General features: G+C 48.5%; 1 protein-coding gene across 1 annotated transcript in view; it reads left to right on the forward strand.

Annotated features, from left to right (window-relative positions):
* xrcc5 (X-ray repair complementing defective repair in Chinese hamster cells 5) overlaps positions 1–16,075 on the forward strand; it is a 388,719-nt gene that overhangs the window by 309,684 nt on the left and 62,960 nt on the right. Inside the window, exon 17 of the mRNA XM_068034693.1 lies at positions 4,464–4,573. Within this exon, the coding sequence (XP_067890794.1) occupies positions 4,464–4,573 (110 nt within the window). The remainder of the gene's footprint in view (positions 1–4,463; positions 4,574–16,075) is intronic.

Consider the following 16,075-nt stretch of genomic DNA (forward strand, 5'->3'; position numbering starts at 1 on the left):
CCCCACCATTCTCCTACCACCTACCTACACTAGGGGCAATTTATAATGGCCAATTTACCTATCAACCTGCAAGTCTTTGGCATGTGGGAGGAAACCAGAGCACTCGGAGGAAACCCACGCAGACACAGGGAGAACTTGCAAACTCCACACAGGCAGTACCCAGAATTGAACCCGGGTCGCTGGAGCTGTGAGGCTGCGGTGCTAACTGCACAGCCGGGGGCGGTGGGGTGGGGGTAAAAAAAAGACTGGGAGAGCCATAGTGATACAAGATTCATTTGTAAGGGGAACAGACAGGCGTTTCTGTGGCCACAAATGAGACTGCAGGATGGTATGTTGCCTTCCTGGTGCTGGGGTCCAGGATGTCTTGGAATGGCTGCAGGATATTCTGAAGGGGGAGGGTGAACAGCCAGTGGTTGTGGTACGTGTCGGTACCAACGACATAGGTAGAAAAAGGGATGAGGTCCTGCAAGATGAATTTAAAGAGTGAGGAGCTAAATTAAAAAGCAGGACCTCAAAGATTACTTCCTGTGCCACGTGTTAGTGAGTATAGGAACAGGAGAATAGTCCAGATGAATGCATGGCTGGAGAAATGGTGCAGGAGGCAGGGATTTAGATTCCTGGGACATCAGGACCAGCTCTGGGGAAGATGGGACCTGTACAACTGGGACGGGTTACACTCAGGCAGGACCAGAACCGATGTCCTCGCAGGGCCGTTTGCTAAGATGACTAAGAATGTTAAAAAGACAAGGCTAAAGGCATTGTGTCTCAATGCGCAGAGTATTGGCAATAAGGTAGGCGAATTCGCCATGCAAATAGATGTAAATGGATACGATATAGTTGCGATTACGGAGACATGGCTACAGGGTGACCAAGGATGGGAACTGAACACCCAGGGGTATTCAATATTTAGGAAGGACAGGCAAAAAGGGAAAGGAGGTGGAGTAGTGTTGTTTGTAAAAGAAGAAATCAGTACAATAGTGAGGAAGGATATTAGCTCAGAGAATCCTGATGTGGAATCTGTATGGGTGGAGCTAAGAAACACCAAGGGGCAGAAAACGTTGGTGGGGGTTGTCTATAGACCCCCAAACAGCAGTGGTGATGTAGAGAAGGGCATTAAACAGGAAATTAGAGATGCATGCAATAAGGGTGCAACTGTAATTATGGGTGACATTAATCTACATATAGATTGAGCAAACCAAATTAGCAATAATACTGTAGAGGAGGAATTCCTGGAGTGCGTACATGATGGTTTTTTGGACCAATAGTTGAGGAACCAACTAGAGAACAGGCCATCCTAGACTGGGTTTTGTGTAATGAGAAAGGATTAGTTAATAATCTTGTTGTGCGGGATCCCTTGGGGAAGAGCGACCATAACATGATAGAATTCTTCATTAAGATGGAGAGTGAGAGAGTTGATTCCGAGACTAGGGTCCTGAATCTAAATAAAGGAAACTATGAAGGTATGAGGCACGGGTTGGCTGTGATAGATTGGGGAACGTTACTCAAAGGGTTGACAGTGGATAGGCAATGACTAGCATTTCAAGAGCGCATGGATGAATTACAACAATTGTTCATTCCTGTCTGGTGCAAAAATAAAACAGGAAGGGTGGCTCAACCGTGGCTTACAAAAGAAATTAGGGATAGTATTAGATCCAAGAAGGAGAAATATAAAATGGCCAGAACAGGCAGCAAACCTGAGGATTGGGAGCAGTTTAGAATTCAGCAAAAGAGGACAAAGGGATTGATTAGGAAGGGGAAAATAGAGTACGAGAGCAAGCTTGCAGAGAACATAAAAACTGACTGTAAAAGTTTCTATAGATATGTGAAGAGAAAAAGATGAGTGAAGACAAATGTGGGTCCCTTTCAGTCAGAAATGGGGGAATTTATAATGGGGAACAAAGAAATGGCAGACCAATTAAATACATACTTTGGTTCTGTCTTCACAAAGGAGGACACAAATTACCTCCCAGAAATGTTGGGGAACATAGGATCTAGTGAGAAGGAGGAACTGTATGAAATCAGTATTAGTAGGAAAATGCTGTTAGGGAAATTGACGGGATTGAAGGCCGATAAATCCCCAGGGCCTGATAATCTACATCCTAGAGTACTTAAGGAAGTGGCCCTAGAAATAGTAGTTGTATTGCTGGTCATTTTTCAAGATTCTATAGACTCTGGAACAGTTCCAATGGATTAGACGGTAACTAATGTAACCCCACTATTTAAAAAAGGAGGTAGAGAGAAAACAGGGAATTATAGACTGGTTAGCCTGACATCAGTAGTGGGGAAAATGCTAGAGTCCATTATAAAAGATGTAATAGCAGAGCACTTGGAAAACAATGACAGGATCGGACAAAGTCAACATGGATTTATGAAAGGGAAATCATGCTTGATAAATCTACTGGAATTTTTTGAGGATGTAACTAGTAGAATAGATAAGAGAAAACCAGTGGATGTGGTGTATTTGGACTTTCAGAAGGCTTTTGATAAGGTCCCACATAAGAGATTAGCATGCAAAATTAAAGCACATGGGATTGGAGGTAAGGTACTGACATGGATAGATAACTGGTTGGCAGACAGGAAACAAAGAGTAGGAATAAACAGGTCTTTTTCCGAGTGGCAGGCAGTGACTAGTGGGGTACCGCAGGGATCAGTGCGAGGAACCCAGCTATTCACAGTATATAGTAATGATATAGATGAGGGAATTAAATGTAACATATCCAAGTATGCAGACGACACAAAGCTGGGTGGAAGTGTGAGCTGTGAGGAGGATGCAGAGAAGCTCCAATGTGATTTGGACAGGTTAAGTGAGTGGGCAAATACATGGCAGATGCAGTACAGTGTGGATAAATGTGAGTTTATCCACTTTGGTGGCAAAGACAGAAAGGCAGATTATTATCTGAACGGCGATAGATTGGGAAAGGCGGAGGTGCAGTGAGACCTGGGTGTCCTTGTGCACCAGTCGCCGAAAGTAAGCATGCAGGTGCAGCAGGCAGTTAATGGTATGTTGGCCTTCATAGTGAGAGGATTTGAGTACAGGAGCAAGGATGTCCTGCAAGGCCTTGGTGAGACCACATCTGGAGTATTGTGTGCAGTTTTGGTCTCCTTATCTGAGGAAAGATGATCTTGCTATGGAGGGAAGCTTCACCAGACTGATTCCTGGGATGGCAGGACTGACATATGCAGAGAGATTGGGTTGATTAGATTTGTATTCGCTAGAGTTCAGAAGAAGGAGAGGGGATCGTATCAAAACCTACAAACTTCTGACAGGAATGGACAGACTAGATGCAGGAAGGATGTTCCCGATGGCGGGGGAGTCCAGGACCAGGGGTCACAGTCTAAGGATAAGGGGTAGGCTATTTAGGACTGAGAGGAGGAGGAATTTCTTCACCCAGAGAGTGGTGAACCTGTGGAATTCGCTACCACAGAAAGCAGTTGAGGCCAAATCATTAGATATATTCAAGAAAGAGTTAGATATAGTTCTTAGGGCTAATGGGATCAAGGGATACGGGGAGAAAGCAGGAACTGGTTACTGAATTTGGATGATTAGCCATTATCGTATTGAATGGCGGTGAAGGGTCGAATGGCCTACACCTGCTCCTATTTTTCTATGTTTCTATGCATTGATTCATTCAAATGTAAATGAGATTTCTTTCAGAAAATAACATTTTGGGATACAATATGAGTAATTTGAGACAAGGAGAGTGGTGAGTGAAGCTTGCTCAGGAGGAACAGGTGACGTTGTATCTATGGTTCCCAAAGCTGTCCATAGGGTTTTCCTCACCTTGCGTCTGGGTCTTTTGTAGACTAGTTGATAGAGATTGATGGCTCTGATTAATCAACAACTCCATTATCGTGCAACTGCCAGAATGGAAGAAGGGAAACTAGATGAAACTTATGTCTTTTGTCATCTAGCAATTCCTATGTTCCTATATCCCAGGTGGCTGTGGGAGTTGGTGGGTTTCTAATAGATGTCAGGGGGTAACCCATCTCTGGAGATGAAGAGAAGTCCAGATGGGGAAGTGAGAAGTTAGAGATGAACCATGTGTTGGTGAGGATCAGTGGGAATTGAAAGCTTGATTAATAAAATTCTCAAGGCTCAAGCAAGAGCAAGAAGCAGCACCCACACAGTCAGCAGTGTAGCAAGAGAGGAGCTCTGGGAGAGGCCTGAGTAGAACGGGAACAAAAAATATTCAACATACTCACAAAAAGATAGGCATGCCTGGGACCCATGCAACACTTTATCTTGACAAGGTGAGCAGAGTTAAGAGAAGTGGTTGAAGGTGAGATCAAGTTCAGTCAGTTGGAGGATGGTGATGGTGGATGGAGACTGGTTGGGGCACTATTCAAGGAAGAAACGGAAGAAGCTATCCTGGCTAGGATGGAGGTGTAGTGACTCTGCATGTTCATAGTGAAAGAATTGTGACTTGCAGTGAATAGAAGTTCTAAAAGTTCTGTCTCAACAGTAACCAAGCAGCTGATGGAGCGCATCTACCAGTTTCTGGAAGTCAAGAATCGGGAGTATTACATGAAAAGCATGGATTGTATCAGAGTCTGCAGGGAGGAAGCTAGCAAGGTATGCAAAGAACATCATCTGCCATTTTAGATCTCTGTAAAAGACTCACTTGGATGGAGTAAAAAATGCTTTACAGCAGGGTTGTCCAACCTTTTCGTGTGTGTGTGGCGGGGGGGCAACATGTATAGAATGTATAGTTCCCCTCTCTCTGTCCCCTCCTCTTTCTCTCTATCCCCCTTTTTCTCTCTCTCTGTTCCGCTCTCTTTCTTTCTGTCCCCCTTTCTTTCTCTCTGTCTCTCTCTGTTCCCCCCGTACCCCTTTCTCTCTCTCTGTCCCCCCCATACCCCTTTCTCTCTTTCTCTGTCCCCCCATACCCCTTTTTCTCTCTCTCTGTTCACCATCCCCATCCCCCCCTCTCTCTCTCTCTGTTCCCCCCCCCCCCCCCGTACCCCTTTCTCTCTCTCTCTCTCTCTCTCTCTCTGTCCCCCTTTCTCTCTCTCTCTCTCTCAGTTGCAGAGAGCTGGAACACTCAGCAGATGGTTGGTAAGTTTTTTTTTAAATCGCAAGTGTCAGTTTCACAGCTGACAGCTGCTGTTTATGAACTTTGGACAGGCTCGGGGTTTTCCAGCGTGCTTTTAAAAAAATGTCGGAACCCACTGGAAAATCCCAAGACTGTCCAAAGTTGGGAAACCGCTGTTCCCGATGTCAGCAGCTCTTGGCTGTGAAACTGACTTGCGATCTTTTTTAAAAGCCAGTCTCACAAAGGGAAATTTCCCATCTCTAGTCATGGATCCCTGGTGAGGATAAGGAATGGCCCAGTTACAGTTTACATCTGCGGGCCGGATGGAAACCTTTGGCGGGCTTGATCCTGGCCCACGGGCTATATGTTACAGCATACGTGAGAACGTAAATAGGAGCAAGAGTAGGCTGTGTGACCCATCAAATCTACTCCACCATTCAATAAGACCATGGTTTAACTTCTACCTCAACTCCATTTCCCACCCTTTCCCTGCCGTCCTCACCCGGTCTGCCTATATGTGACTCCAGAGCTACGTCAATGTGGTTGACTCTTAACTGCCCTCTGAAGTGGGTCTAGCAAGCCATTCAATTGTATCAAAACTGCTAAGGTTCATTAATGTCCTTCAGGGAAGGAAATCTGCTGTCCTTACCTGGTCTGGCCTACATGTGACTCCAGACCCACAGCAATGTGGTTGACTCTTAACTGCCCTCTGGAATGGCCTAGCAAGCCACTCAGTTCAAGGGCAATTAGGGATGGGCAACAAATGCTGGCTTTGCCAGCGATGCCCACATCCAATGAAACAATAAAAAAAAGATATTGAGGTCCGATGGTCAGATTTTTAGGAGCTATGGAGGAAATTAAAGAGTAGGACATCGAAGGTAGTAATTTCTGGATTACTCTTAGTGCCACGTGCTAGTGAGAGTAGCAATAGGCAGATAGGGAGGATCAATGTGTGACTTGAAGCATGGTGCAAGAGGGAGGGCTTCAGATTCTTGGGGCAGAAGGCACCTATTCAAAAGGGAAGGGTTGCACCTCAACAGGACTGGGACCTGGGAGGTTCACTAGTGTGGTTGGAGAGGGTTTAAACTGGCAGGAGAATGGGCACCAGCATACAGAACTAGAAAAGAGGAATAAGGTGCATAATCTGGGAGTTTTGGACAGTTGTATAGAATAGTTCCATATTCTGTAGGAGTAGACTGAGAAGGGCTACTAGGAATGCAAAGACAGGATTACAGTGCATATTTGTAAATGCACAAAGTGTGGTGAATAAGGTTGGTGAGCTACAAGCACAAATAGCAGTGTGGGAATATGATGCAGTGGCAATAACGGAAACATTGCTTAAAAATGGTGAGGACTGGAAGCTTAATATACAAGGATATGAAGTGTTCAGAAAAGGTAGCGAAAGAGAATAGGCGTGTGGGATGGCAGTGCTGATTAGGGCAGAAATTGTATTGCTGGAAAGAGTGGATGTCCTTGAGGGGCAAGGACAGAATCCATTTGGTTAGAGTTCAGAAGCAAAAAGGGTATAAGCAGGCTGATAGGGGCATTCACAAAAATAAAAGCAAAATACTGCAGATGTGTGAAATCTGAAATAAAAACAAAAAGTGATGGAAATACTCAGTAGGTCTGGCAGCATCTGTGGAGAGAGAAGCAGAGTTAACGTTTCAGGTCTGTGACCTTTCATCAGAACTGGCAAAGGTTAGAAAAGAATTAGGTTTTGAGCAAGTAAACGGGAGACGGGTGGGGGAAGAGAACAAAGGGGAAGGTGTTTGATAGGGCTGGAGAGATTAAATAACAAAGCTGTCTTGGGACAAAGGCAAGGAGTGTGTTGATGCTTGTGGTGAAAGACAAAAAATTAGTCCAGAGAGACTGTTAATAGCAGAATAATGAGCAGCTCTGACTACATGAAAAACAGGCATATGGTTAAAAAATAAAATGTAATAAAATAAAAGGCCAGTCATGCTCTGAAGTTATTGAACTCAATGTTCAGTCTGCAAAGCTCCTCGCGCTTGCGTTGATGTTCGCTGGAACACTGGAGCAGGCCAAAGACAGAAATGTTGGAATGAGAGCAGGTGGGGGTAGTGTTGAAATGGCAAGCAACCAGAACATCAAGCCACTGTCCACAGGACTGTCACTGACCTCATCTCCTCCGGAGATCTTCCCTCTACAGCTTCCAACCTCAAAGTCCCGCAACCCTGGACAGCCCGCTTCTACCTCCTTCCTAAAATTCACAAATAGAACCGTCCTAAAATAAAAGCAAAATACTGCAGATGCTGGAAATCTGAAGTAAAAACAAGAAATGCTGGAAATACTCAGCAGGTCTGGCAACATCTTGGAGAGAGAAGCAGAGTTAACGTTTCAGGTCAATGACCCTTCATCAGAACTGAAAAGAGAAGGTGTAGATAGGACAAGGTCACAGAGAATAACTGACCAGAAGGTCATGGAACAAAGGCGAACGGTATGTTAATGGTGTGCTGAAAGACAAAGCGTTAGTACAGAGAGGGTGTGAATTCACTGTAAATGAACAACCCTGGCTCCAAGCACAAACATTAAAAAAAAAGTGAGTCGGCACAGTAGAAACAAGCTGAACAAACTAAAATCAAATAAAAAAGAAAAAAATAACGAAAAATAAAAAGGGGGCCCGTCATGCTCTGAAATTATTGAACTCAATGTTCAGTCCGGCAGGCTGTAGTGTGCCTAATCGGTAAATGAGATGCTGTTCCTTGAGCTTGTGTTGATATTCACTGGAACACTGCGGAAATCCCAGGACAGAGATGTAGGCATGAGAGCAGGTGATGGGGGGCGGTGGCGGGGGGGGGGGGGAGGGGAACAGTGTTGAAATGGCGAGCAACCGGGAGCTCAGGGTCATGCTTGCGGACTGAGCGGAGGTGTTCCGCAAATCGGTCACTCAATCTGCGTTTGGTCTCCCCAATGTAGAGGAGACCACATTGTGAGCAGCGAATACAGTATACTAAATTGAAAAAAGTACAAGTAAATCGCTGCTTCACCTGAAAGGAGTGTTTGGGGCCTGGGATAGGACTGTCCTGGCAGACCCATCATTTCAGCCTGTTCCTGCCCCACTGAACTTACTTCTTCCTACCTTGTCTCTATCTTTTCTCCGCTGGTCCAGTCTCTTCCCACCTGCATCCGTGACTCTTCTGACAGCCTACGTCATTTTGACATGAGCGAGGCATAGAGGGATATGGAATTAATGCAGGCAGGTCGGATTAATATAGATAGGCATTATGGTCGGCATGGACACGGTGGGCCGAAGGGCTTGTTTCTATGCTGTGCAACTCTATGACAACTTCCAGTTTACTGGCCCCAACCGCCGCCTCTTCACTATGGATGTCCAATCTCTCTACACCTCCATCCCCCATCAGGACAGTCTGAGGGCTCTCCGCTTCTTCCTTAAACAGAAGCCCAACCAGTCCCCATCCACCAACACCCTCCTCCGCCTGGCTGAACTTATTCTCACATTGAACAACTTCTCCTTCAACTCCACTCACTTCCTTTAAGTAAAAGGTGTTGCTATGGGTACCCGCATGGATCCTAGTTATGCCTGTCTTTTTGTGGGATATGACGAACATTCCTTGTTCCAGTCCTACTCAGGCTCCCTCCCCCAACACTTTTTTTTTCCAGTACATTCGTGACTTTATCAGTGACATTTCCTGCTTTCACCCTGAACTGGTAAACTTTATCAACTTTGCTTCCAATTTCCACCCTTCTCTCACCTTTCCATGGTTCATCTCCAACACTTCCCTTCCTTGACATCTCTGTCTCCATCTCTGGAAATAGGCTGTCCACTAATATTCATTATAAGCCCACCGATTCCCACAGCTACCTCAACTACACTTCTTCACACCCTGCCTCCTGTAAAGACTCCATTCCATTCTCCCAGTTTCTCCGTCTCCGACGCATCTGCTCTGACGATGCAACCTTCCGTGACAGCGCTTCTGATATGTCTTTGTTTTTCCTCAACCAAGGATTTCCCCCCCCCCCCCCACTGTGGTTGACAGGACCCTTAATCGTGTCCAGTCCATTTCCCACACTTCTGCCCTCACCTTTTACCCTCCCTCCCAGAACGCGACAGGGTTCCCCTTCTCCTCACTTTCCACCCCACCAGCCTCCACATCCAGAGGATCATCCTCTGCCATTTCCGCCACCTCAAGTGTGATGTCACCACCAAAGGCATCTTCCCCTCCCCGTCAACATTCCAAAGGGATCGTTCCCTCCACGACACCCTGGTCCACTCCTCCATTACCCCCAACACCTCGTCCCCTTCCCACGGCACCTTCCTGTGTAATCACAGGAGGTGTACTACCTGCCCTTTTACCTCCTCTCTCCTCACTATCCAAGGCATCAAACACTCCTTTCAGGTGAAGCAGCGATTTACTTGTACTTCTTTCAATTTAGTATACTGTATTCGGTCTCCTCTACTTTGGGAAGACCAAACGCAGATTGGGTGACAGCTTTGCGGAACACCTCCACTCAGTCCGAAAGCATAATCCCGAGCTTCCGGTTGCTTGGCATTTCAACACTTTTCCCCCCTGCTCCCCCCACTCTCATGCCAACATTTTTTTGGCCTGGTCCAGTGAACATCAACGCAACCTCGAGCAGCACCTGATCTTCTGATTAGGCACTCGACAGCCTTGCAGACTGAGCATTGAGTTCAATAACTTCAGAGCATGACTGGTCTTTTTTTTTACATTCTATTTTTTAACCATGTGCCTGTTTTTCATGTCATCAGAGCTGCTCATTATTCTGCTATTAACACTCTCTCTGGACTAATGCTTTGTATTTCACCACAACCATTAACACTCTCTCTGACTTTGTCCCAGGACAGCTTTTTTTTTTATTTCCAAAATATACTTTATTCATAAAAATCTGTAAAAATTACATTGCCAAACAGTTTCCAAACAGCACCAAAAAATACAAACATTGCAAGGGAGATCAGTTTCCTTCAATACTGTCATGAGTTTCTTCCCAACCCTTCCGTTTCACAATTGTCATGTCAATTACAGTTTTACATTTACAGCAATTGAGAATATTAACGATACAGTTCGAGGGGTTTCCCATGGATCCAGCCCCTCAGTCCAGCTTGGTGGGGGAACCTTACACTGTGGTCTTTCCCCATTGAGCCTTTGCTGCGGCTGCCCCAAGCTTTAGTGCGTCCCTCAGCACGTAGTCCTGGACCTTGGAATGTGCCAGTCTGCAACATTCGGTGGTGGACAACTCTTTGCGCTGGAAGACCAGCAAGTTTCGGGCAGACCAAAGGGCGTCTTTCACCGAATTGATAGTCCTCCAGCAGCAGTTGATGTTTGTCTCGGTGTGCGTCCCTGGGAACAGCCCGTAGAGCACAGACTCCTGTGTTACAGAGCTGCTTGGGATGAACCTTGACAAAAACCACTGCATCTCTTTCCACACCTGCTTTGCAAAGGCACATTCCAGGAGGAGGTGGGCGGCCGTCTCTTCCCCACCACAGCCAACGCGGGGGCACTGTGCGGAGGGGGCGAGACTTTGGGCGTGCATGAAGGATCTGACGGGGAGGGCCCTTCTCACCACCAGCCAAGCTACGTCTTGGTGCTTGTTTGAAAGTTCTGGTGATGAGGCATTCCGCCAAATGACTTTGACGGTCTGCTCGGGGAACCATCCGACAGGATCCACCGTTTCCTTTTCCCATAGGGCCTTGAGGACATTCCGTGCAGACCACTGCCTGATGGACCGGTGGTCAAAGGTGTTTTCCCGCAGAAACTGCTCCACGAAGGATAGGTGGTACGGCACCGCCCAACTGCACGGAGCGTTCCGTGGCAATGTGACCAGGCCCATCCTTCGCAAAACCGGGGACAGATAGAACCTCAGCACGTAGTGACACTTGGAGTTTGCGTACTGGGGATCTACACACAGCTTGATGCAGCCGCACACGAAGGTGGTCATCAGGATGAGGGCCACGTTGGGTACATTTTTCCCGCCCTTGTCCAGAGATTTGTACATCGTGTCCCTCCGGACCCGGTCCATTTTAGATCCCCAGACGAAGCGGAAAATGGCTCGGGTGACTGCCACGGCGCAGGAGTGGGGTATGGGCCAGACCTGCGCCACGTAGAGCAACAACGTGAGTGCCTCGCACCTGATGACCAGGTTCTTACCCACAATGGAGAGAGATCGCTGCCCCCACATGCCCAACTTTTGTCGTACCTTGGCTACTCGCTCCTCCCATGTTTTGGTGCACGCCCCGGCCCTTCCGAACCATATCCCCAGCACCTTCAGGTAATCTGACCTGACGGTGAAGGGGACAAAGGATCGGTCAGCCCAGTTGCCAAAGAACATGGCCTCGCTCTTGCCGTGGTTAACTTTGGCTCCCGAGGCCAGTTCGAACTGGTCGCAGATGCTCATCAGTCTGCGCACGGACAGCGGATCCGAGCAGAAAACGGCGACGTCATCCATGTACAGGGAGGTTTTGACCTGAGTGCCTCCGCTGCCTGGGATTGTCACCCCTCTTATGCTCGCATCCTTCCTAATAGACTCAGCAAAGGGTTCAATACAGCAAACAAACAAGACCGGGGAGAGAGGACAGCCCTGTCTGACTCCAGATTTGATCGGGAAACTTTCCGATTCCCACCCCTTGATTGAGACTGCGCTACTGATGTTTGTGTAGAGCAGTTGGATCCAATTGCAGATTCCCTCCCCAAACCCCATTTTGGGAAGCACGTCCATCATGTAGGTGTGCGATATCCTGTCAAAAGCCTTCTCCTGGTCCAGGCTGGTGAGGCAGGTGTCCACCCTCCTGTCCCGTATGTAGGCGATCGTATCCCTGAGTAGCGCGAGACTATCAGAGATCTTCCTGCCGGGTACAGTACAGGTCTGATCGGGGTGAATCACCAGCTCCAGAGCAGACTTGACTCGACTGGCTATGACTTTGGACAGAATCTTGTAATCAACATTAAGCAGTGAGATGGGCCGCCAATTTCTGATTTCTGCCCTCTCCCCCTTCTGCTTGTAAATGAGGGTGATGATGCCTTTTCTCATGGATTCTGACATGCTGCCGGCCAGGAGCATACTCTCGTATACTTCCAGCAGGTCCGGGCCGACCCAGTCCCACAGGGACGAGTACAACTCGACCGGTAAGCCGTCGCTCCCGGGAGTTTTACTCGTCTCGAAAGACTCGACGGCCTTTGTCAGCTCGTCCAGAGTTAGCGGCTTGTCCAGTCTCTCCCTCCTGCTGTCATCTAAGACCTCTGTGATAGATGACAGGAAGGACTGGGAGGCTCTGCTGTCTGTGGGCTTCGCGTCATACAGCCCAGCATAAAAAGATTTGCTGATCCTTTGTATGTCGGACTGCGAAGACGTTTCCGAGCCATCTTCTTCCTTCAGGCTGCTGATAACAGAGCTCTCTCTGTGTACCTTTTGGAAGAAGTAACGCGAGCACGTCTCATCCTGCTCGATGGAGCGGACTCTGGACCGGAAGATGATCTTGGAGGCCTCCTTGGCAAAGAGCGAGGCCTGCTGGCTCTTCACCTCTTGGAGGTCCTCCTTGACCTCGACCCCCATTGACTGCAACCGGAGTAGATTTTGCATAATTTTCTGGAGTCGGGACAGTTCCCTCTGTCTCTCTCTCGCCTTCTGAACACCTTTATGGATGAAGAACCTCTTGATGTTCTCCTTAATCGCTTCCCACCAGTGAACTGGAGACTCAAAGAGGGGTTTCACGGTCCTCCAACCTTTGTAATCCCTTTTGAGTTCCTCAACGTTCTCTGGGGTCAGCAGTGTCGCATTGAGCTTCCACGTCCCTCTGCCAACCCGCTGGTCGTCCTGTAAGTGACAGTCGGCCAGTAAGAGGCAGTGGTCGGAGAAGAACACCGGCTTGACGTCGGTGGATCCGACCGTGACAGCACGGGACACAAACAGGAAGTCAATCCTGGAACGGGCAGACCCGTCCGATCTTGACCATGTGTATCTGCGCTGCGCTCCGTCTGCAGGTTTGCTGAAGACGTCGTGCAGTTTGGCACCTTTAACTGTTTCTATTAGGAATCTGGACGTAGCGTCCAGTTTGCTGTCGTCACTGCCGGATCGTCCAGCCGCATCGATGATGCAGTTGAAGTCACCGCCTAGGATGACCGGCCTGGACGTCGCCAGCAGCAGTGGGAGCTGCTGGAAGACGGTCAGCCGCTCGCTGCGTTGTACCGGGGCGTACACATTGATCAACCGGAGCGGAGCGTTGTTGTACATCACGTCTGCTACGAGGAGGCGGCCGCCCACCACCTCCTTAACTTCGGAGATGGTGAAGTTACCTCCCCGCAGCAGAATACCCAGGCCGGAGGAACGGCAGTCATTACCCCCCGACCAGATCGATGGCCCGTGGGACCACCATCGTGACCACTGCCTGTAGGTGCTGAGGTGTGGTATTCCACACTCCTGCAGAAACAGTAGGTCAGCTTTGACCTTGGCAAGGTAATCCAAGGTTGAAACACATCGCGTAGTAGATTTAATGCTACGCACATTAATGGAAGCAATTCTTACACCCATTTTTAACTAAAAATTAGTTGTTGCTTCCCATACCATTTGTCCTCGCTAGTCCCAGTCCTTCCCCTTCGGGATGTTCCTGCATACCCATCGTGTGCGCAAGCAGTTTCACGTTGGTTGGGCTCAGAAACCCCTCCTGATTTTTCATGCAGGGTTTGTGCCGCTCGGGTGACATCGGGGGGGTCTTGTAGGCAGAGAGGATTGGGTTGTCCTCAGCTGCTTCCATCTGTTCCTCCTCGAAAACATCACAGCTCCCGGTCTCCCGGAGCTCAGGTGCGCCAGACGTGTCTTTGCTCCCGGTGTCCCGGAGCTGAGAGGCGTTGGCCACGTCGTTACGTGTGGGGCATTGGGGTTGGGCCACGCCGGGCCCATCACAGCTTCCAGTGCCCGGGGGCTGGGATGCTTTATCATCCATCTCGGAGTTCTGCCGCCTCTTTTGAAGGGGCTGTCGTTCCAGCATTTCCCCGTCCAGTGAAGAGGAGTTGTTGCAGTCTGATTCAGAAGAGAGCCTCCTCTTGCCACTGGTTTGGGTGGTGGCTTTGGGATGTTTTTTCTTTGTGGTTTTCCTCTGGACCACTTGCCACTGACCTGTTTGTCCAACTGCTGCCTCCTCATCCATTGATTCTGTCTGTGGAGGAGGGGTTTCCGGGCACTGGGTAGGTGCTGGGTCGTTGGTTTCAGCCGCCTCCCCTTCCTTCTCAGGTTGAAGTTCCTCACTGCGGAGAAGGTTGCTGGTCTCCTTTCGAACAGCGGACGCCTTCGTCGAACCTTCTCCCGGCCTTTCCTTGGACCTTGCCGCCTGAGCATAACTGAGGCAACGTTTGGGGCAGGTCTTGTAGAGATGGCCTGCCGCACCACACAAGTTGCAACACTTAGTCTGCTTACAGTCCTTGGTCTGATGGCCTTCCTCCTTGCAGTTCTTGCAAACAACCGTGCTGCAGTTGGCTGCCATGTGACCAGATTTGCCACAGGTGCGGCAAACTCTGGGCTACCCAGCGTAGACCAAGAAGCCTCGACTTCCCCCGATAGCGAAGCTGGAGGGAGGGTGGATGATGGCTTCACTGGGATCTACCTTCAAGGTCACCTTGACCTGCCGCTTGCTGGTCCAGATCCCAAAGGGGTCCTTGACATCAGTGCTGCTGCCGGCCATCTCGACGTACCTGGCGAGAAAGGTGAGTACATCCACCACCGGAACATGGGGGTTGTAGAGGTGAATCGTCACCACCCGGTCCCGTTGAGACGGAAGCGTGAAGAGCGGCTCCGCTGTGAGGATCGACAGTGGCGCCCGGTCCCCTTTCTCCTTGAACGCGTTCAGGAACTTGATGCATCCCGCCACGTTCCGGAACGTCACGTCGAAGTATCCACTGCTGGGGAAATCCTGCAGGCAGAAGACGTCCGTCGCTTGAAATCCGCAGCAATCGAAGAGAATTTTCTTGATGAAGAAGGTGCGATCGACCGGTGCATCTCCTTCCTTGTCCTTCACGACCACCCGAACGGTGTTGTGCACTCCCTGGCCCGAAGCTGTCCCAGGACAGCTTTGTTATTTAATCTCTCCTGCTTTCTGCCCTATCAAACACCCTCCGCTTTGTTCTCTCCCCCACCCGCCTCCCCTTCACTTTTAAGTCACAGTTGCCAGTTCTGATGAAAAGTCACAGACCTGAAACATTAACTCCGCTTCTCTGTTCACAGATGCTGCCAGACATGCTGAGTATTTATAGCACTTTTTGTTTTTCTTTCATAGGGGTATTCTCTACATATGAATTAGGAGCAGGAGTAGTCTACTTAGCCCCTTGAGCCTGCTCATGGCTGAACTGATTTCTCCACATTACCTCCTACCCCCAATAACCTTTCACCCCCTTGCTTATCAAGAATCTATATATCTCTGCCTTAAACATATTCAAAGACTCTGCTTCCACCGCCTTTTGAGGAAGAGAATTCCAAAGACTCACGACTCTCAGAGAACAAATTTCTCCTCATCTCTGTCTTAAAAGCTGTTTCCAGTGGCGTTCCACAGGGCTCACTGTTGGGTCCCTTGCTCTTTGTGATCTTTATTAATGATTTGGACATAAATGTTGGAGGCACGATTGGGAAAATTGCTGATGACACAAAAATTGGACGTGTAGTTGATAGTGAAGAGGATAGCCATGGACTGCAGAAAGACATCAATGTAATAAAAGCAAAATACTGCGGATGCTGGAAATCTGAAACAAAAACAAGAAATGCTGGAATCACTCAGCAGAATCACTCTTCGGAAGAAGGGTCACTGACCCGAAACGTTAACTCTGCTTCTCTTTCCACAGATGCTGCCAGACCTGCTGAGTGATTCCAGCATTTGTTGTTGAAAGACATCAATGGTTTGGTTGAGTGGGCAGAAAAGTGGCAAATGGAATTCAATCCAGAGAAGTGTGAGGTAATGCACTTGGGAAGGGCAAATAAAGCGAAGGAATACACAATAATTGGGAGGATAATGAGGGGAAGTGAGAGACCTTGGAGTGCAGGTCCCTGAAGGTGGCAGGACAGGT

The sequence above is a fragment of the Heterodontus francisci genome, chromosome 7 (assembly GCF_036365525.1).
Source record: "Heterodontus francisci isolate sHetFra1 chromosome 7, sHetFra1.hap1, whole genome shotgun sequence".
In the NCBI taxonomy this organism is placed as follows: domain Eukaryota; kingdom Metazoa; phylum Chordata; class Chondrichthyes; order Heterodontiformes; family Heterodontidae; genus Heterodontus; species Heterodontus francisci.